Source organism: Heterodontus francisci, chromosome 19 (assembly GCF_036365525.1).
Source record: "Heterodontus francisci isolate sHetFra1 chromosome 19, sHetFra1.hap1, whole genome shotgun sequence".
Classification (NCBI taxonomy): domain Eukaryota; kingdom Metazoa; phylum Chordata; class Chondrichthyes; order Heterodontiformes; family Heterodontidae; genus Heterodontus; species Heterodontus francisci.
The window spans coordinates 14,773,496-14,796,105 of NC_090389.1; the positions used below are offsets into that span (position 1 = coordinate 14,773,496).

General features: G+C 45.7%; 1 protein-coding gene across 1 annotated transcript in view; it reads left to right on the forward strand.

The window, feature by feature from the left end:
* The window catches only part of dock3 (dedicator of cytokinesis 3), a 1,369,418-nt gene that overhangs the window by 963,366 nt on the left and 383,442 nt on the right, over window positions 1–22,610 (forward strand). Inside the window, exon 13 of the mRNA XM_068052296.1 lies at window positions 7,732–7,820. Coding sequence (XP_067908397.1) covers window positions 7,732–7,820 — 89 coding nt within the window. The remainder of the gene's footprint in view (window positions 1–7,731; window positions 7,821–22,610) is intronic.

Below are 22,610 nucleotides of genomic sequence, written 5' to 3' on the forward strand. Positions count from 1 at the left end.
CCCAGTTCAAGGGCCTCCTCCTCCTCAATATTGCCAGGTTGGGCACTCCACCCTCTGCAATCCCTTTAAACCACTCATAGCTGACAACTTGGCTTTCCATGTTACTCACCTTTCCAGACCTCAGAAGAAAGTTGAAGCGCTTCCTACACTGGACCCACATCCTGTAAGCATACTGCGGCTGCTGACCTCTCTAGCGACCTCCAGCCATATCGCCTTAGATTGCCTGGCAGGCAGTCATGCTGCTCTCCAAAGATAAAATGTTCCTCCTGGCTCTCATTGCCTCTAGGCTTCCAGGGAAGCATTGCTGAACCATGGGGCCAATCTAGCACAACAGATTGCCAAGTTAATGCTCTGAAAGCTTGCTCTTTCAAGCTGACACTCTCTGGCTGCATCCATTTTGAAGACTGAAGGTCCTTCTAAACGGGGCCTGCCATTTCTAAGTCCTGCCTCTAGATTGCGCCCACCATTCATAATTGGATGAATATCGTGGAGGCAATCCACTAATTGGTTGCCTCCTACAAAATGCACATTGCACTCCAACCTCGAGTGGGGTTGGGACCTGGAAATGGTCCCAATAATCTCATCAAAACCCAGCCATTCTCTAACAAAATACAACTAGACTGGCAGTTTGAACTATATTCTGCTAGGACTCTCATTCACTTCCTGATTAAAGTATTCTTATTACCTCCATCAACTGCTATATTTTTTTCATTTTAGAGACAACATAGTCCTGTGAAGGGGGAGAGCTTGAGGCATGTTTCTAAAGCTGATATCAGTTCAACCACAGAATTGGTCATCAGTAGGTTCCACATTATAGATAGTTTGGTGAATTTATTTTTGCCCTGTTATGAACCCATCAACTAACATAAATTTCACTGTCTTGAGAATCACTGAAACTCTTATGGAGTAGGTTGCTATGGCAAAAGGATAGCTTGATTTGTAAATCCCAAAGAGATATTGTTAAAGTTCGCCCTCATTTTTTAGGTCATAGAAACTTCCGTTGAATGCAATTATGCAATTGCCTCAGGCATTGCTTCAGTAACCCTCAAGGAACAACCATCAGTATAAATACAATCAATATTCTTTTGTTTTTTCCTATAACATTACAGTTTCAACCATGAGGAGAGATTGGCACAATCTTACTCCAAATTGCAGGGAACATTAAGAATGTTATCACCCCTCATCCAAACTGTCTGATTTTGTTTCTATCACCCAAACATATGAACGAACCATATTGAAAACTAGAAAATTAACCAATCTTTATCAGACAGTACTTTTCCCGATGCACATTGCCCACCTGCTGTTCTATCACCGGACGACCACTTAACGGTCTGAAAGCTATCAATATCTCTTTTCTCAATTAAGTGCAAATCAGTTTCAAAACCTTTTTAAAATTTATTCACAGGATGTGGACATTGCTAGCAAGGTCAGCATTTATTGCCCATCCCTAAATACCCTTGAGAAGGTGGTGGTGAGCAAAGTTCCCTCTAATTTTTTTGGAGTGTGCGGGTGATTTAGTTAAGTGTGGCGGCCCCTTTCAATGTTTTTGCATGGCCGTGCAAGGGCCGACTTGTATGCAGCCGCTTTTGGGTTGCTGCGCACACGTGCAGCTTACAGAGAACGTTGGTGGTGAGCCACCTTCTTGCATACAACTGAGTGGTTTGCTAGGCCATTTCAAAGGGCAGTTAAGAATCAACTGTATTGCTGTGGGTCTGAAGTCACATATAGATCAGACTGGGTAAGTACGGCATGTTTCCTTCCCTAAAGGACATCAGTGAACCAGTTGGGTTTTTACAACAATCTAGTAGTTTCATGGGGTAGAATTTTCATTCCAGGCTTGGGAACCCGAGGCCCGCACTACGTCAGCATTAGTGGCGTGGTGCAATTTTCCATGAATCAGCCACTGATTGGCCTGGAGGAAAGTTTGGCACCCAATTGGGGCCGTTGGCCATTGGCAGGAGGTAGAAACCAGGCACGGAAGGAGACTTTAAATGGAAAATAGCAGCCATGACCGGGCTTGCCATTGCCTTTGCAAATGGCTGAGCAGTGAGAGCAGAGGGCCAGTGGGGGTTTGGGTAGCCATCTCCGAGCAGCCCCACATTTTTCTGATGCCTCCCTTGAGTCCCTGATCAAGGCTGTGGCAGGCAGGGTAGCTGTAGGCTTCCCTCCATATGGAAGAAGAACTTCACCAAGCCAGACCAAGCAGGCATTGCGAGAGGTGGCCATCAGCAGCCGGGGAATGATATCAAGGATGTGGGCCAAGTACGGAAAGCGATTTACTGACCTACTAAGGTCTGGTAAGGTGAGTGCCAAGGACACCTGGGTGACAGGCCTCTAACTTGGTAAACACCAGAAATATACACAAGCTGAGTAGACTGACTGCACGTAGTTCTCCTCAATGTTGTCAGATGAAGTGGCCAGTAGCATCACTGAGGCATGAGTAACCCTCACAGCTCCAGTACAAATGAGCAGGGCACATCACTTGAAGTTTTGAATAACTTGAAGATAGACAAGTCTCCCGGGCCTGACGGGGTATATCCAAGGATGTTATGGGAAGCAAGGGATGAAATTGCAGAGCCGCTGGCAATGATCTTTTCATCTTCTCTGTTGACGGGGGTGGTACCAGGTGATTGGAGGGTGGCAAATGTTGTGCCCCTGTTCAAGAAAGGGAATAGGAACAACCCTGGGAATTACAGGCCAGTTAGTCTTACTTCGGTGGTAGGGAAGTTGATGGAAAAGGTGCTGAGGGATAGGATTTCTGAGCATCTGGAAAGACACTGCTTGATTCGGGACAGTCAGCACGGTTTTGTGAGGGGTAGGTCTTGCCTCACAAGCCTGATTGAATTCTTTGAGCAGGTGACCAAGCAAGTGGATGAGGGTAAACCAGTGGATGTGGTGTACATGGATTTTAGTAAGGCATTTGATAAGGTCCCCCATGGTAGACTTATGGAGAAAGTCAGGAGGCATGGGATAGTGGGGAATGTGGCCAGTTGGATTAAGAATTGGCTAACTGATAGAAGGCAGAGAGTGGTCTTAGATGGTAAATACTCAGCCTGGAGCCCAGTTACCAGTGGCGTGCCACAGGGATCAGTTCTGGGTCCTCTCCTGTTTGTGATTTTTATTAACGACTTGGATGAGGAAATCGAAGGGTGGGTCAGTAAATTTGCAGATGATACAAAGGTTGGTGGAGTTGTGGATACCGAGGAGGGCTATTGTCGTCTGCAAAGGGACTTGGATAGGTTGCAGTGCTGGGCTGAAAAGTGGCAGATGGAGTTTAACCCTGAAAAGTGTGAGGTCGTCCATTTTGGAAGGACAAACACGAATGCAAAATACTGGGTTAACGGTAGGGTTCTTGGGCATGTGGAGGAGCAGAGAGACCTTGGGGTCTATGTGCATAGATCGTTGAAAGTTGCAACTCAAGTGGATAGGGCTGTGAAGAAGGCATATGGGGTGTTAGCGTTCATTAGCAGAGGGATTGAATTTAAGAGCCGTGAGGTGATGATGCAGCTGTACAGGACCTTGGTAAGGCCTCATTTGGAGTACTGTGTGCAGTTCTGGTCGCCTCATTTTAGGAAGGATGTGGAAGCCTTGGAGAGGGTGCAGAGGAGATTTACCAGGATGTTGCCTGGAATGGAGAATAAGTCTTACGAGGAAAGGCTGAACATTCTAGGCCTCTTCTCATTAGAACGGAGAAGGATGAGGGGTGACATGATAGAGGTTTATAAGATGATCAGGGGAATAGATAGGGTAGACAGTCAGAAACTTTTTCCCCGGGTGGAGCAAAGCGTTACAAGGGGTCATAAATTTAAGGTGAAGGGTGGGAGATATAAGGGGGATGTCAGGGGAAGGTTCTTTACCCAGAGAGTGGTCGGGGCATGGAATGCCTTGCCTGGGGAAGTTGTTGAGTCAGAAACTTTAGGGACTTTCAAACGGCTTTTAGATAGGTATATGGATAAAGGAGAATGATGGGGTATAGATTAAATTGTCCTTGACAGAGGACAAAGGATCGGCACAACATCGTGGGCCGAAGGGCCTGTTCTGTGCTGTATTTTTCTATGTTCTATGTTCTATCACTGAAGAAGGCAACATCTCATGTGGATGTTTTGCTAGAGGGTTGCTGTCTCCTAACTCTCTTACTCTTTCTTGATCCTGTAGAAGAGAGCGCATGATGCGTGTGAAATGGCTCAGACAGGTGGTGGTGTGGCCCCGCTCACCTTACTGACCACAAATGAAGAAGCTGCTCTGGAGATGGCAAGGGTTCTGTCACTCCACACTGTGGGCGATGGAGAGAATGAAGCTCATCCAGAACAGGGTCATGTAATAACTCAGTCCGCAGGTGAAGAGCATGGAGGTCACTCCTGCCCAGCAAACTCCATGGCTATGCAACTGCTGTTATATATTGCTTCGGTTGAGCTGAGGCACCTGCTGAGTGGGGCGAGTTCTCATGATCACCTTTTTGTGTCTCCCACAGGGTTAGTTGCAGTGGGGGAGCCAGCAGCAACAGTCCAGTCCTCGGCGGGCAAAGATTTCCCGGAGCCTGCACTGTCACATCATTCCAAAGCACCTTCCACCAGCACAGTCACACTTACCTTGTCTGGGCCTCAGTTGAGCTTAGAATGGGGAGCACTGGGTGAAGGAAAGATGCTGGGCCTCAGGTGTCACACTCAGGTTGGGTCTTTCTGGAGCAGCAGAGGCAGATTTATTCCCATATGTCAGAGTTCCCAGAGACATTGCGGAGTCATGGCTACACAATGGAGGAGTTCATTCAGCACAAGTGCTCAGTAATGTCTCAGGGTTTTGAGTGCATGAGCTCCTCTATTGAGCGAGTGGCCAATGTCTTGGATAGCCATATGCAGCACCACTCTGAGTGGATGCAGGAGCAGTGCACTGACATGCACAGAAAGAGTGACACTCAGTAGCATTGACCGCTCAGTGTCGCTGATGGCAGTGAGATCCATGGAGTGGATGCTAGCTGTGTCCCAGCTGGTGGCTCTTCCAGCATGCAATGGCACCATGAAAGGGCTGGTAGTCAAAGAGGATGATGAGGGAGCCACCCCTCGGGTGCACCAGCATCATCTTCCACTTTCTTGGGCCCTCTGACTAAGGAACCTTTCAAGGCCCTGTGATAGAGGCTGTTCCTGCAATGATGCCAGTGCAGCAGGCTGTGGAGGAGCCACCACAGGACCAAGATTACAAGGAAGAAAGCCATGGGTGTTTCAACCACATGCAGAGACATGGAAGCAAGCTGCCTCAACCTCAGCCCCAGCAGGAGCACCCTGTAGGGGTGATCAGGTGTGCAAGATGCCATGTCATTAAATGCAATTTTGGAGTCTCTTGGGTGATGATTTTTGAGTTTGTGTGTTCTTGATGTTATCTATTATAATATTAATAACTATGTCAATAAGCAGACTTGTGTGTTATCATTGTTTGATGTCAATGAGCCATGAGTGAAGGCTGTTGTGGGGTTGCTGTCAGGGAGTGCAAAGGTCTGTGTTGGGGGATTCTATTGGCAGTGGAGACCTGAGGTTCATTCCATAAGGGTGGCAGTGGGATTATTTAGAGGTGTGTGCTTAATGGATTTTTTTTCACTCATGGAAGGTGAGTGACTGAGCCATCTGTCATAAATTCAGAGAGCCACTCTGGTGAATTGTTGTTGAATTAGTGAGGCCCTTGCATCCCTGTCAGCCTGTCTATCACTGTGAGCCCTGGTACGGCCTCGGTGGACTTGCTCCAATGCCTGGGCACTGGGCTCTTCTGCAGTTTCCCTTTCGCCCTCCTCTTCTTCCTCTTCTTTCTCCTCCTTGTCCTCCTCTGAGGAAGAGTGGTGTTCCAGGTCCTGTTCTTCATCCAGCTCCAGACGTCTCTGCAGTGTCATGTTGTGCAGTGCGCAGCAGACCACAATATGAAACATCTAGGCTGGTTTGTACTGGAGGGCACCAGCTGACCGGCCAAGGCAACAGAAGCACATCTTAAAGCTGCCAGTGATCTGTTCACTGCAGGTATGTCTTAACACATGGCATTGGTTGTACTGCCTCTCTGCATCCATGTCTGGTACCGGACAAGTGTCTGGAGCCATCTTTTCAGGGGATAACCCTTATCCCCCAATAGCCACCCAGGGAGTCTGGATGGTTTTTCTGAAGATTTCCAGCCCCTGGGACTGTTGGAGGATAAAGGCATCATGACAGCTGCCCAGGAAACGTGTGAACATCAGCACTTCCTGTGGTCACAGATCAGCTGCACATTCATTGAGTGGAAGCCTTTTATGTTCAGGAATCTCACTGGTTGGTCTCTCAGTGCCTTGATGGCTACATAGGTGCAATCGATGACCTCTGGACCTGAGGGAATCCATCGATGGTGGCAAACTCCAATGCCCTCTGTGCCTGTGCTGATCCATCCATCTGAAAATGGATGTTGTCTTCTGGAAGAGAGCATCCGTGACCTGCCTGATGGCGTGACCTATGACCGTGTCAGTGACCTTGACAGCTGTAGGTCGGGGCCTATCATGGGTACTACGAGGCCTCAGGTCATTGTGGACAAGAGCACAAATGTCAGAGACCAACCATCTGTATAGGTGCAGTCTCCTACGGCACTGGTGCTCTGTCATTTTCAGGTAGCTGACATTTCGGCGGTACACCTGATGTTGTGGGTAGCACCTTTTTTTTCCTTGCAGCCCCTTGCTCTGATCCTCTGGCCTCTTCCTGACCAGGAGCTTGCATCTGCTGATGCTCCTCCTCACTACTCTCACCAATGTCAGAGTAGCCTGCTCCCATCTCAACAGCTTATTGGTTTACCATAGCTCCCTCAACCCATCTCTGATACCCAAGTGATGCCAGCAGCCTCACGTTAATCTCAAGAGTCCAAACACTTTCTCCTTATAAAATCAAGCCTCTCAGCTCTAGCGATGACAACTCTGTGTCACTGCATGAGCAACTAAGTTTAATTGTCCCATTTTATACAACTTTTCCACACTGCAGTCATGAGCACTAATGGCTCCCTGTGTGTTCCCAGCAACTATGCTCAAACATGTTTCCTGTGTTTGCCATTTGAAAATTCCTACATGTTGTTCCCCATACTGTTAACAAGCTCTACAATAAGGTCGACAAGCAATTAATTGGAGGCCGGTTGCCAGATCCCCTCCCGCCCTTCCTTTGAAAACCTCATTGCATCACTGAGGCTTTGGGAACCAGTAACACCTTCCAAGTGTGCGATGTTTTGGGCCTACCCACAGCTGAACTCCGCCCCCTCACGGGTGATTGAAAGTTCAACCCATTGTCATTGTCACTGATATTAGCTTTTAATTCCATATTTTTTAATTAACTGAATTTGAATCCCCCAACTGCCATGATAGGATTTGAACTCACAGCTCCAGATTATTCATCCATGTTTGTGGATTACTAGTCCAGTAACATAACCACTATGCTACTGCAGCCAAATTGCCTTCTTGGGGCATCATTAAACATACAGTTTTGGAACTGATGAACATAATATGCTATTTTTTTAGTCTGCTCATTACTGTAACATTACCATTGACTGTCATGACAGCTAATGCTTAGCTTCAATTCACTGCCATTAGGCTAATCTTGCACTACAGTGAGCAATCTTCTCTTAATCTTGGTTTTGGTGCTCATATGGAATGGTGCATTGGGCTTTTGTGCAAGTCTTTAACTGCCCTGTCGCTGGCTGAGAAAAGATTTCTAATCTTTCTTAATTCCCATTTTTTTTTTTGAACAGGTGCAATAATGAAAATGAGTGGTATCAAATCCATGAAAATATAATTCGCAAATCCAGCAACAAGTACACTGCAGCCAGCACAAATTACGGTAAATCTTTGTATATTATTTATGTTCTTGACCCGTCTGTGGAAATCATCCTTTGATACATATCACAATCAGTAAATGAGTGTCCTGTGTGTGTAGCAGAAATGCTATTATTTCACATTGCACTTCTCTATCATTCTATGTTTTTAGACTGCAGCATCCCTATAACAAGCATCGTTATATTAGATAATTGACACTGAAACCTCAAACCATTCCCCATCTCAGGTTTTGCAAGCTGTTGATGGTGAAAAATTTTCCAAAGTGACTCCTGACAACGCAGCGTCCTGCCAACATCATCAGAGCATTCCAAGCTGCGCACATGCGCAAACGGTCTCCTGCTCTCAGAGAGATGCTGCGCGTGCGCAGCCTTTGGAAAACAATCCCCGCCACTCGCTCCCCCCAACTATTGGCTGCTGCCCCACTGGCCGCTCTTCCCCCTTGGCAACAGAGGCCAGGCCTCGACGCTTTCTCTCCCCCCCCCCCCCCCCCCACAACAACCTGCTCCCCACCGCTGCTTCCCCCTCTCAGCCGCTAGCTCCAGACCTCGCCACTGCTGCCCCCACCACACCCCTCTCTGGCCGCTCTCTCCCCGCTTCCTACCTCCACCCCTCCAGCCGCTAGCTCCAGGCCGCTAGCTTCCCTTCTCTCCGCTCGCTCCTATGTCATCCCATCACCCCTCATGGCCCACCTTGCTTCTTCAGGCAGTGCAGGGAGAACAATAGAACGTGGGAGTGAGTGGCTGACAGGAGTGATGTGGGGCAGCCTAGAGCCAGCGGCTGGAGGGGTGGGAGGGGGAAAGCGGGGAGCAAGCGGCCAGAGAGCAGGGTGGCGGGGGGAAAGGAGGGAGCGAGCAGCCGGAGAGCGGGGTGGCGGGGGGGGGGTGAGGGGGAGTGGGGATCGGGCGGCTGGAGAGTGGGGTGGCGGGGGCATGGGAGAGCAGTGGTGAGGTATGGAGCGACCGGCTGACGGAGGGGGAACTCCGGCAAGGCTATAGCGAATGCATAAGGGATGGCAGCGGGGAGCCAGCGGTGAGAAGATGGGCACAGGAGAGACCAATAGAGAGAAGCTCAAGGGCAGGAGGGAGTGGGGGACTGTTGGGGGTGGGATGGAGGCGGCGATGGCAGCCATTGAGTGGATTTTCCGGTTGAAGTTGTTATTCTGTGATAAATTGAGCAGCGCCATCTTTCATTCTGGGAGCTGCCTGAACGTCACAGACAGTGATGTTACAGTGGAAGAGGCTGCATTTGCGCATGTGCTAGTACTGCGCCACCTAGTGGCTGTGTTGTCAGCAAACGCAGCCAAAATTTTCTTGTATTAATTCTAGTGTCGCCGTAACTGCTTACCAGTTCACAGTTCTCTTCAATAATTGAACTCACCAGTTTAAGCAAGTTGAACCATAAATAATGTAGTATTAATTGTATGGATTAAATTATAACAATGAAATGATAAGTAAGTAATTCTAGGAATAGCTAGCCTACCATTGAGTGTTTTGAGACCGCACATTGACTGAGTCCCAACCACAGCACTTCAGGTCTGATCTTCACCCAGAGTACAATCAAAGTAAATCTTTCACTTGTTTTCTGTTATGGGGGCCTGCCTCCAAGCTGCTTGGAATGTATGCATCTTGATTCAATTAGAGGCTCACAATGCTGTTCGGTAGGGTGTTCCAGGATTTTGACCCAATGACAATGAAGTAACGGCAGTATATTTCCAAGTCAAGATGTTGAGTGATTTAGAGGTGTCTATAGGACCGCTCTCCCAATTTTAGCACAAGTCCCCAGTTGTAAGTAAGGAGGACTCGAGAGCCATGGCCAAATCCAATGATTTGGTGTTTCATCTGGTTTTATTCTTATTAATTCTTTTGTAACGGTTTGATAGAACTGAATGTCTTGCTGGGCCATTTCTGAGAGCAGTTACTGTAGTTCTGGAATCCCGTATAGGCTGGACTGGGTCAGACAGGTTTCCTTCCCTAAAGGCTATGAATGGATCAGATGGGTTTTTACAGTCATCTGAGAACTTTATGGTCACTATTACTAATACTATCATTTTATTGTGGAATTCAAATTCACAGACTGCCATGGTTGGATTTGAACTCATGTCTCTGGATTATTAGTTCAGGCCTCAGATTTCTAGTCTAAAACAGAACCACTATTCAACTGTAACTTTAATAGAGGTGTTCAAAATTATGAACCGTTTCAATAGCATAAATAAGGAGAAACTGATTCCAGTAGCGGAAGGGTCATTAACCAAAAGACACAGATTTAAGGAGGAAAGTTTTTTTACATAGCATGTTGTTGTGATCTGGAATGCACTGCCTGAAAGGGTAGTGGAAGCAGATTCAATAATAGCTTTCAAAAGGCAGTTGGATAACGACTTGAAGGGAAAAGATTTACAGGGTTATGGGGAAAGAGCAAGGGTGTGGGACTAGTTGAATAGCTCTACCAACGAGCCAGCAAAGCCACGATGCGTTGAATAGACTGCTTCTGTGCTGTAACATTCCATGATTCTATATAATCTTAAGTTTTACACTAATTTCTTTGATACGGCAGTTTGATACAGTATATAGTGACTAGGTACAGCTCTGGCGAAAGTTTACAATTGAGGCAGGACAAGGAAGGTGAGCCCTAATTTCCAAATGTGCATGCTGTACTTGTACCTAGGAATGAATGATAACCCACCAAAGCCCTGCCCTGTGACAATCAGATGTTACCAGTAGGTGAAACTAATGAATAGATAAAAGTGAAAACTCCTCGGGCTGAATTTTACCGACACCCCGACATTGGGAGTCGTGGCGGGGGGTGGGGGTGCGGGCCGGAAATTGGCTCCAGCAGAGACCCGCCACAGGCCTAAAAGCCAAGAAGGCCCCACCCCATATTGCCAGTGGTAGCGAGGCCTTGTGGCTGCCCTCTCGCTGCTCGGCGACGGGAGCAAGATTTAAATATGGTAATGAATTTAAATTATTGAATTAATGACTTACCTGCTCCCTCCGGCTGTCCCGCTGCGATATTGAGGACAGTTGCCAGGACTCCAGCGCCTTCGGATCTCCATTCGGAGATCCGAGGCAGTTGGGAGGGGAGAGCAGGTACGTTTTAAAGACGGGAAGAGTGGGAGCGGGGTTAAACATTTTCAATTGGTCTAGGTGGTGGTGGGAAAGAGTAAAGTTCATACTTCATTAACTTTGGGGGGGAAGATCGGGAGCACAGGGTAAGTTTTTTTGGGGGGAGAGGGCAGGTAATAAATTTGATGGTAATGGAGGGGCGGTGGGAGAGGGTCGAGAAAATTTTATTCAATTTTTAAAACTCCTGTAACTTTCAACATTTAAATTAAATGTAAGGGCTGCAAGCCCTTTAAAAATGGCGTCGGCACCTGCACAGTGGCGCCAGCCGCCATTGCCGGGGCGGATTGCCCCTCCTTGATGATGTAGTTTAAGATCACAGAAACTCCGCAAAGTAAAGCCTGCACATGCGGGCTGCCATCTTGCAGCGAACTTGTATAATGCAGCCCATCATTAACATGACAAGGTAAAAATTTATTTTGTTTAGCTCAGTTCCAGGTTTTCATTCATAGTCATTACCTGGTCAGTTCTCAATTAACCTCAGCTCGCAGACAAAACTAAATTTCTGTTTGAACAAAATATATTTTAGACACCGTTAAATTTGATCTGATGGACAGCTGGCTTCAACCTCTGGTTCAATAAATAATAATGCATACTTGTGTGGCATTCCAGGAATAGAATGGATAAGAATCAGATTTAAATTAATGAGGCATTTCCAAAAAACTATAAATATAATTAACAGCAATTAATGGAAAAAGTTTCAGTCAATATAACACACAACTCAGAGTTGCAGAGAAACAATATCAGAACCCCGCACCAAGATCAGAGCATCTAAGGAGTTGAAACTTAACCCTATCTCCCACCAGCTCCTTTCCTCTAACCATTGTGAAAGTCAATTATCAAAAATGCTCCCTCAGAAGAAAGTTTTGATTTAATCTCCACAGCTATTCGGGGCCTTGTTTCCCATGTGGTTGGACTAGTACGCTTCTAGTCTTCGTCACTTGGTCAGCAGGACACCTTGATGTCAACCTGTATGATGTCCTAGAGGGGTCAAGGACAGAATCTATTTAGCTCGAGCTAAGAAACAATAGAGGTAACATTACATTGCTAGGTATATTCTATAGGTCACCAACTAGTGGGACAGTTATAAAGCAGGGTTGTCCAATCTTTTCGCGTGGAGGGACACACTACAGTTTTTATCTCACATGGGAGGGCCACTGAGACAATTTCGGCAAGATAAAGGCATTAAAATTTATCTTACTATTAATGAAAACAGCAACACATGTACATTTTTGCGAAGAAGCTTTAAATGAGAAGACTAATTTATTGACTTACTTTCTCTTCACTATGTTGGGCTCTAATTTTGTGAGAAACCTAGCATATTTTTGCCTGCACAAGTAATTAATGTTTGCCTGCACACTTCTTGTAGCGATGCAGAGTATTCCAGATAGATGTAATTCTGTCAGGAGTGATCTTGATCACTCTCTTTCCCTCTTTCGATCCTCCCCCCTCTCTCTCTGCCCCTCTCTCTCTCTCTGCCCCCTCTCTCTCTGTCTCTCCTCCTTACTCTCTCTCTCTGCCTCCTCTCTTTCTCTGTCCCCTCTCTCCGCTCTCCTCTCTCCCTCTCTGTCCCCACTTTCTTTCTCTCTCTGTGTCCCTCTCTCTCTGTCTTCCTTTCTCTCTCTCTCCCTCTAACCCCCTTTCTCTCTCTCTTTGTCTGTCCCCCTTTCTCTCTCTCTCTTGCTCTCTGTCCCCCCTCTCCCTCTGAACCCCTTTCTCTCTCTCTGCCCCCTCTTTCTCTCCTCTCTCTATCCCCTGCTCTCTCTCTGTCCCCCTTCCTCTTTCTCTGTCTCCCTTCCTCTCTCTTTCTGTCCCCGCCTCTCTCTTCCCCCCCTCCCCTCCCCTCCCCTCTCTCTCTGTCCCCCTTTCTCTTTCTCTCTCTCTGACAGTTGCAGAGAGCAGGAATGCTCAGCAGATGGTTGATCAGTTTTTATTTAAAATCGCAAGTCAGTTTCACAGCTGACAGTTGCTGACACCAGGAACAGCCGTTTCCCAACTTCGGACAGATTTGAGGTTTTCTGGCGGTTTGCAAGAAGAAGACAAAGGGAAATTTTTTATCTCCAGTAACGGACAACTGGCGAGGCAGAGGAACGGCCCAGGTACAGTTTACGTCCATGGGCCGGATGGAAACCTTTGGTGGGCCTGATCCTGACCTGCAGGACTTATGTTGGACAACCCTGTTAGAGAGGAACAAATTTGCAAGAAAATTACAGAGTAGTGCAGAAACTATAGAGTAGCTATAGTTTGGTGGGGGGGGGGGGGGTGGGGGGGGGGGGGTGTGGTGGGGAGAGACTTTAATAATCCTAATATCAACTGGGATAGTAAAAGTGTAAAGAGCAGAGAGGGGGAGGAGTTTCTGAAGTATGTACAGGAGAATTTTCTAGACCAGTATGTTTCCAACCCAACATGGAAGGAGGCATTGCTAGATCTGGTTCTGGGGAATGAGGTGGGAAAGTGGATCAAGTAGGGGAACATCTGGGGCACAATGATCATTGTATCATAAAGTTTATTTTAGCTATGGAATAGGACAAGGAGTAATCCAGAGAAAAAATAATTAATTGGGGGAGAGCCAGTTTCACTGGGGTGGGAATGGATTTGGCCCAGTAAATTGGAATCTAGGTTTGGCAGGCAAAATTGTAACGGAACAATGGCTGCCTTTAAAGAGAAGACAGTTCCGATACAGTTGAGATACATTCCAACGAAAGGGAAAGGTAGGACAAACAAAGCCAGAGCTCCCTGGATGATGAAAGAGTTAGAGAGTAAGATGAAGCAGAAAAAGGGTGCATTTGGCAGATGTCAGGTGGGACCCAGGCTGAATATAGAAAGTTCAGAGGGAAGTGAAAAAAGAAATGAGAGAAGCAAAGAGAGAGTATTAAGAAGAGACCGGCAGCTAACATAAAAGGGAATCTAACAAATCTTCTATAGGCATATAAATTTTAAAACAGTAGTAAAAGGAGGGGTGGGGCCGATTAGGGACCAAAAAGGGTATCTACGTATGGAGGCAGAGGGCATAGCTGAGGTACTAAATGAGTACTTTGCATCTGTCTTTACCAAGGAAGAAAATGCTGTCAAAATCACAGTGAAAGAGGAGGTAGTTGAGACACTAGATGGGCTAACAATTAAGAAAGAGGAGGTATTAGAATTGCTGGATCTACTTAAAGTTGGTAAGTCACCAGGAAAGGGTGAGTTGCATCTGAGGATACTGAGAGAAGGGTGGAAGTTGCGAGGCACTGGCCATAATCTTCCAATCCTCCTTAGATACAGGGGTGGTGCCAGAGGACTGGAGAATTGCAAATGCTACACCCTTGTTCAAAAAAGGGTGTATGGATAAGCAACTACAGGCAGTCAGTTTAGCCTCGGTAGTGGGAAAGCTTTTAGAAACGATATTACGAGACAAAATTAACAGTCACTTGAACAAATGTGGATTAATTAAGGAAAGCCAGCATGGATTTGTTAAAGGCAAATTGTGTTTAACTAACTTGATTGAGTTTTTTGATGAGGTAACAGAGAGGGTTGATGATGGTGAGTAATGCGGTTTTTGTGATGTACATGGACTTCCAAATAGCATTTGATAAAGTGCCACATAACAGGCTGTTCAGCAAAGTTAGAGCCCATGGAATAAAAGAGACAGTGGCAGCATGGCTACGAAGTTGGCTGAGTGACAGGAAACAGAGAGTAGTTGTGAATGGTTGCTTTCCGGACTTGAGGAAGTTTTACAGTAAGATTACCGAGGGATTGGTACTCGGACCACTGCTTTTTTGATATTTATTAATGGCCTAGACTTGGTTGTGCAGGGCACTGTTTCAAAATTTGCAGATGACACAAAACTTAGAAGTATTGTGAACTGTAAGGAGGATAATGATAAACTTCAAGAGAATAGAGACAGGCAGGTTGCAATGGCCGGACACATGGCAGATGAAATTTAATGCAGAGAATGTGAAGTGATACATTTTGGTAGGAAGAATGGGGAGAGGCAATATAATATAAATAGTACAATTCTAAAGAGGGTGCAGGAGCAAAGAAACCTGGGGTTATATGTGCAGAAATCATTGAAGGTGGCAGGACAGGTTGAGAAAATGGTTAATCAAGCATACAGGATCCTGGGCTTTATAAATAGAGGCATAAAGTACAAAAGCAAGGAAATTATGATGAACTTTTATAAAACATCAGTTCAGCCTCAACTGGAGTATTGTGTCCAATTCTTGACATCACACTTTAGGAATAATGTGAAAGCATTAGAGAGGGTGCAGAAAAGATTTACAAAAATGGTTCCAGGGATGAGGAACGACAGTTACACAGATAGATTGAAGAAGCTGAGTTCTCCTTAGAGAAGAGAAGCTTGAGAGGAGATTTGATAGAGGTGTTCAAAATCGTGAGGGATCTAGACAGAGTACCTACTCCACACGGACTGCAGCGGTTCAAGAAGGCAGCTCACCACCACCTTCTCAAGGGCAATTACGGATGGGCAATAAATGCTGTCCTAGCCAGCAATGCCCACATCCCATGAATGAATAAAAGAAAAAGAGCAGATGGAGAGAAACTATTTCCATTGGTGGAAAGGTGGAGAACCAGGGACACAGATTTAAGGTGAATGGCAAAAAAACCAAAAGTGTCACAAGGAAAATCGTTTTTTACAGAATTAGTGGTTAGGATCCGGTATGCATTGCCTGAGAGTGTGGTGGAGGCAGATTAAATCAAGACTTTTAAAAGGGAATTTGATAATTATCTGAAGAGAAAATGTTTGCAAGGCTACAGGGAAAAAGTGGGGCAGTGGGATGAGCTGAGTTGCTCTTGCAGAGAGCCAGCGCGGACAGGATGGAGCGAGTAGCCTCCTTCTGTGCTGTAACATTTCTATGATTCTATGATATCAAAGGAATTGAATCTTCCTTAAGTTTCCTTAAGATGGTGCACAGCATGTTCTAAGCTTATTAAACAAATTGGGCTTCCATATCAACAGAAGAAAAATGATAGCTAGTTCAGTACAGTATGTGTTTTTCCTAGGTCCATAGTCCACTCTGGGTATAGCCTTGCTATTATATTGGTTCAGGACCAGCCAGCTGAAAGATTCTTGCTTTAAACGGTGCAAGGTTCAGGCATAGAACCACATTGCAATTCTGGAGTTGATGTCAGCAGAAAGGTTCATATAGCTATCTGCCCACCTCCTCGTGACTGTCGTCCCAGGAGATCAAGACCACTGAAAAGCTGGTGATCAGTGAACATTTAGTCTCTTTGTTGGTTGTCTTGAGTGAGCGAGACTGTATGGATGGTGGTTGCAAGCTCCACTTTTTTTTGTCTTCCCAGTTGTGGATATTTCCCTCACAACAACAATAACTTGCATTTATATAGCACCTTTGACATAGTCAGACATAGCTGCACAGGAACGATTATCAAACAAAATTTGATACCGAGCCAATTAAAGAGATTTTAGGACAGGTGATCAAATGCTTGGCCAAAGAGTAACTTTTTAAGGAACAATTTTATTTTACTTAGAGATACAGCACTGAAACAGACCCTTTGGCCCACCGAGTCTGTGCCGACCAACAACCACCCATTTATACTAACCCTGCAGTAATCCCATATTCCCTACCACCTACCTACACTAGGGGCAATTTACAATGGTCAATTTACCTATCAACCTGCAGGTCTTTGGCTGTGGGAGGAAACCGGAGCACCCGGCGAAAACCCACGCGGTCACAGGGAGAACTTGCAAACTCCGCACCGGCAGTACCCAGAATCGAACCCAGGTCCCTGGAGCTGTGAGGCTGCAGTGCTAACCACTGCTCCACTGTGCTGCAGGAGCAAGATGTCGAGAGGTTTAGAGAGAGAATTTCAGAGCTTGAGGCCTAGGCAGCTGAAGGCATGGCCACCAATGGTACAGCAAAGAAAACTGGGAATGTGCAAAGGCCAAAATTGGAGAAACACAGAAATCTTGGAGGGTTGTAGGACTGGAGGAAGTTACAGAGAAAGGGAGGGGTGAGATCATGGGGAGATTTGTAAACAGGCATGAGAACATTACAATCGAGATATTGCCAGATGGGAGCCAATGTAGGTCAGCAAGCAGAGTTTTGAATGAGCTCAAGTTTTTGGAAGATGCAAGATGTGAGGCTGCCAGGAGAACATTGGAGAGGTCAAGTTTAGAAGTAACAGAGGTATGCATGAGGGTTTCAACAGCAGCTAAGATAAGGTAGGGTGGAGATGGCGATGTTGCAGAGGTGGAAGTAGGGGGTCTTGGTGATGGAAAGGATATGGGGTCAGAAGTTTAGCTCGGGGTCAAATAGGACACTAAGATTGCAAACTCGGCGAGGGATGGAGTCGGTGCCTAGAGAACAGAGTTTGTGATGGGGACTGAAGACAATGGCTTTCCATTTTTGAATTGGAAGAAATTTCTGCTCATCCAATACTGGATGTTGGCCAAGCAGTCTAACAAATCCCAGGCATTGGAGGAGTCAAGAGAGCAGGATGTGATCAGCATGCATGTGGAACCTGACACAGTGTTTACGGATGATGCGCCGAGGGGAAGCCGGAACATGAGAAATAGAAGGGGACCAAGGCTAGATCCTTGGGGGACTCCAGAGGTTATGGCATGAGAGTAGGAAGAGAAGTCATTACAGATGATTCTCTGACAACAACTGGATAGATAAGAATGAACCAGGTGAGGGCAGTTCCACCAAGCTGGACAACGGAAGAGAGGCTTTGAAGTAGGTGGTGGTGTCAACCATATCAAAGGTCGCAGACAGGTCAAGAAGGATGAGGAGAAATAGTTTATTGTTCTGTGATCGCCTTAAGAGTGATGTCCCTTTAAGATCTCAGTATGCTAATGAGCTAAGTAACAGGATGTAGTCATGTGGCTATAAGCCAGTCTCAATCTGCAACTGTAGCACCCAGATGAAGGTTTTGTAAATAGTTTGTACTGTATATAATAGTTTAGCTGTTAATAAACATGTTTGAGATCTTCAGTAAACTGGACTCCACGCATCTTATTTATGTTGCATCAAACAACATAAAGAGCTCATTACATTTACCATGGTCACAGTCACATAGGATGTTATTTGTGACTTTGATAGGGGCCATTTCAATGCTATGAAAGGGATGGAAACCTGATCGGAGGTATTCAAATATGGAATCACAAGAATGGAGGCATGGTTTTGTGAGGTGAGAGCACATCCAAGAACTTTGGAGAGGAAAGGCAGATTGGGGATGGGACGGTAGTTTGTAAGGACAGAGGGTTCAAGGGTGGGTTTTTTGAGGAGATGGGTGTTAACAGCAGATGCCAACTTGAAGCAGTGCAGGACAGTACCTGAGGAAAGGGAACCGTTATCAATGTCAGCTAAGACGGGGATCAGGATCGTCAATGATTCTTGATCCATTCATAAATCATGGGTCATTTGATTCAAGCAGTGTGGCTATGAACCTTGCTGTTCTTCATGCGCAAAACAAATCTGACTGTCACGGAGGTACGTTTACAGGCAAGGGGGGGTTCTTTCCAACTTACGTCTCAATGCCATTGCAGACAGAGCACTAGTGTCAACAAACCTCACTGTTCATTCTGTCCAGTGCATCAAGCTGCAAATTGTTGCACTTAACGTCTTCGGCAAACTTTATATTTAGAAATACATCTTCCCTATTCATTCAACCATCCCCTACAAATGGGACACTGGATTATCTAATTGCGGGAGGGGTGGTTGCAGCCAGCTTGGAAAGTCCTAACCAGACTTTGTCCTTCATTAATAATTACTGAGAATATTATTAGGTTAACAAATTTCTGGGGATTAGTGAAAATGTTTGGGGAGAGAAAAATCCACACTTTTACCAATACGTTTGAATGTGAAACTAGAATTGATCCAAATGCTTGTGTCTAGTATAAACTATATGTGAAGAAAACTAAGGTAATTTAATAATTCCCATTGTCATGAAATCAACCAGATTACTCACTAACCTCTAACTGTATCTATGTTGAAGGATCATGGCTAAGTTTTTAGGAGACAGTTTCAGAATCAGCAGGTGGTGGTAATGGTCTTTGATCTACCTAAACCTGTACTAGAAAAAATGATTTTTTTTTTTGTGGAGTCCAGCACTCAGAAGCATTTGGATCTTTTTGTCCTTGCCAGTGATTTTAATGGAATAAATCTAACAGAGTAAGATTGCTGCAGGGACTGTTAGGAAGCCACAAGAAGCTGCAAGAGCCTCGGAAAACATCAGTTTCTGGATGCTAGTCGTAATGAATCCAGCCATCTTTACATTGGGATTGCCTACAGCTACATAACACTCGTACTTTGGGGACCGGTGGCACAAACTGATAATCAATATAAAAGAAGCATTTTACTGTTTTGAGAGGGATTTACTGAACACCTATTTAGATTGTTCAGGTGAAGAATGAGAAGATTGTTGTCATTTCTTTGGTAACATTTACACTGCAGAATTGTTGCCTTTAATGGCCCTAAGTGTGAGGTGATGCATTTTGGTAAGAAAAACAACAGTAAGTGTACTCTAAATGGAAATAGGCTCAGTGCTGTGGAAGAGCAGAGGGATTTGGAGGTACAGATTCACAGAACATTAAAGGACGCACTTCAGGTTGGTAAGGCTGTAAAATAAAAACTAATAGAAGCTTTATCACAGGGTATAGTATATAAAAGAGGTAATGATGACTGTACATAAAACTTTAGTAACACCTCAGAGTATTGTGTGCAATATTGAGCTCCACGCTGAAGAAAGGATATTGAATCTTCAGAGAGGGTACAGCACCAATTCACTAGAATGCTGCTTGGTATGAGGAAATACAAATAGGAAGAAAGACTTCAAATATTGAGTCTTTCTGTTAGAAAAATGCAGGTTATGAGGCGATATAATATAACTTTAGAAGGATGGAAGCAGAGTTTTTCCAGTAGTTGAGAAGTCAAAAATGAGGGGTCATCGATAAAAAATTAAATGTTAGAAATTTAGAACAAAGGGCAGGGGTGAAACTTTAGACTGAGTTGTGAAATTCACTTGCAGGGTTATTGGTTGAGGCAGAAACTATGTCAGCCTTCCAAATTTGATTGGATGAAGGAAAAGGGATGGAAATACTGGCTGAATTTTATCAGCCCTCTGGGAATGGACAGGGTGGCGTGGGGGCCCACAAAATAGCAAGGGAAGTTGGGAGTGGAGTGCCCGTCGCCTTCCCGAAGGCATTCAATTTTGTCAGGGGCGGGAAAAGCCGAGGACGGCCATCCTGCCCAGAGGCCATTGGAGGCCCTTAAGTGGCCAATTTATGCAGGTACTTTACCAGCAGCTGGTGGGAGACCTGCCACTTGGACAAGCGGCCTCCATGTGGACTGGGGCTGGAGGTGGGGTGGGGTGGGGTGGGGAGGCCTTCTGTTTGGGCAATCTGTGGCCCATGGAAGGCACCCGGCAGCAAAGGCCACCCCTGCGCCAACACCCAGATCCCTGCCCTTAACAACTATCCAACCCCTCACCAGGGCCTGCCTGACTGGCCCCAGAAAGCCCGCCCCACCTACCTGCAGTCTGGGCTCCATGGCTGCATCTGGTCCTGCGCCTACTGCAGTACCAGCAGTGACCACTGCTCACAGTGGCGCTGCTGAGCTGCCAGCCCTCTGATTGGCCAGCAACTCTTGGAGGCGGGATCCCAGGGACTCCGGCACCAAGCAGTTAACTGCCTGAGCGCCATTAAATGCAGCCGTATGTCCCTCATAATGGCTGAGGCCAGGTTCCCCTTGCCTTTCTGGCCCAGCATCGGGACCACTATCGCCTGCATAAAATCCAGCTCATTGTGGGTGAATGTGATTAGAACTACTTGGAGGGTAAACATTGACATTGTTGGGCCGAATTGCCTGTTTCCATGTTGTAATTTCTACTTATTCTACCCAAGATATGTTGCAGAAATAGTGACATTCTTTGCACACTAGACAAGCGATTTAATAATTTGTGCCTCATTATTTAAAACAAAGTTCCTCTGCTCAGTGATTCACTGCATGAAGGTTTCAGCTCTGGTGCTATTTCGAATGAAACCTTTTCAAAGGTTTGTTTTAATAGGAGATGTGTAGTGGCAGGACCACATTGTACTAAATGGTCTTGTATCTTCTAAGTCCCAAAGAGTTCTCCATTTTCAAAAGACAAATTCCACCCTCACCACCCCCCCCCCCCACCCCCACCACCCCCGACTTCCTGTTTTATTGTGACTTTTTCCAAAATGTCTGGTTGCATATTCCTTACTTTTTCTGAAGTTTAGTCTTGATTCCGGGACAAGAAAGAATGGAGTATTGGGCAAGGGCGGATTACGCTGGAATCATGCCTGTTTTGTCCCAATGTATTTCCTGGCATCACTTTCACCAGATGCCAGAAACTGTCACCCAGATATGAGCAGGCACGCTTAACCGAAGCAATAAAAATGGAGTCGTATCTCACAAATATCACATTTTCTGTCCCTATCACCTTATCAACACTGGACACTTGGAATGTCAGAACAGATGTCCATTGTTGCTACAGGAAGTATAACACATCAAACCATTTAAAAAATGACCACACAGTTAATTGAATCGATGGAGTGACTGTCAATGAAGACACCCAGATTGGTAGATTGCTAGCAGTCTTTGAAGCCAGCAACATTTTTTTAACCTCTTTAAGGTATCCTGTTCCTTTCAGCTGCTGCAAGTATACGACTCCTACTGCTACCTCCTGCCCCAGCAATGAGTAAAGGAAACTGAAATCCACCAGGGTGAGCAGGCAGAAGTCCCATCCTGGTCTTGAGCTAGGGTGGAAGATCTGAACCACTTGAAGATCTTTTGATGGAATACAGCTCCAAGGAATCTCACCATCATCTGCTGTCATGCCTCTACTTCTTGTAAGAATTCAGACAGTTTGTGTCATAAAGTTATTTTACTGTGGTTGGCTTCATAGCCAAACCCAACATACCCCGTGTCCACGATGTGCACTTTCAGCAGCAGTCCCTTGTGATCAGGAACAGGAACCCTGGATGATTTTCCCCTCCGTGACTTTAGGCCAGTTTTTGAACAATGTAACATTTTGCTAACAGGCAGAAAACTGAGAGTAGGAATAAACAGGTCATTCTCGTGTTGGCAGGCTGTGACTAGTGGGGTACCGTAGGGCTCAGTGCTTGGGCCCCAGCTGTTCACAATATATGTCAATAATTTGGATGTGGGACCAAATGTAGTATTTCCAAGTTCGCGGATGACACAAAACTAGGTGGGATTGTGTGTTGTGAGGAAGATGCAAAGCGGCTTCAGGGGATTTGGAAAGACTTAGTAAGTGGGCAAGAACATGGCAGATGGAATATAATGTGGAAAAATATGAGGTTATCCACTTTTGTAGGAGGAATAGATGTGCAGAGTATTTCTTAAATGGTAAGAGATTAGAAAGTGTATATGTACAAAGGGACCTGGGTGTCCTTGTCAATAAGTCACTGAAAGCTAATATATAGGTGCAGCAAGCAATTAGGAAGACTATTGGTATGTTAGCCTTTATCGCAAGAGGATTTGAATATAGTAGTGAAGTCTTGCTTCAATTGTATAGAACCTTGGTTAGGCTGCACTTGGAGTACTGTGTGCAGTTTTGGTCCCCTTACCTTAGGAAGGATATTATTGCCATAGAGGGAGTGCAACAAAGTTTCATCAGATTTGTTCTCGGGATGGCGGGACTGTCCTATGCGTGGAAAGTTCTTTACG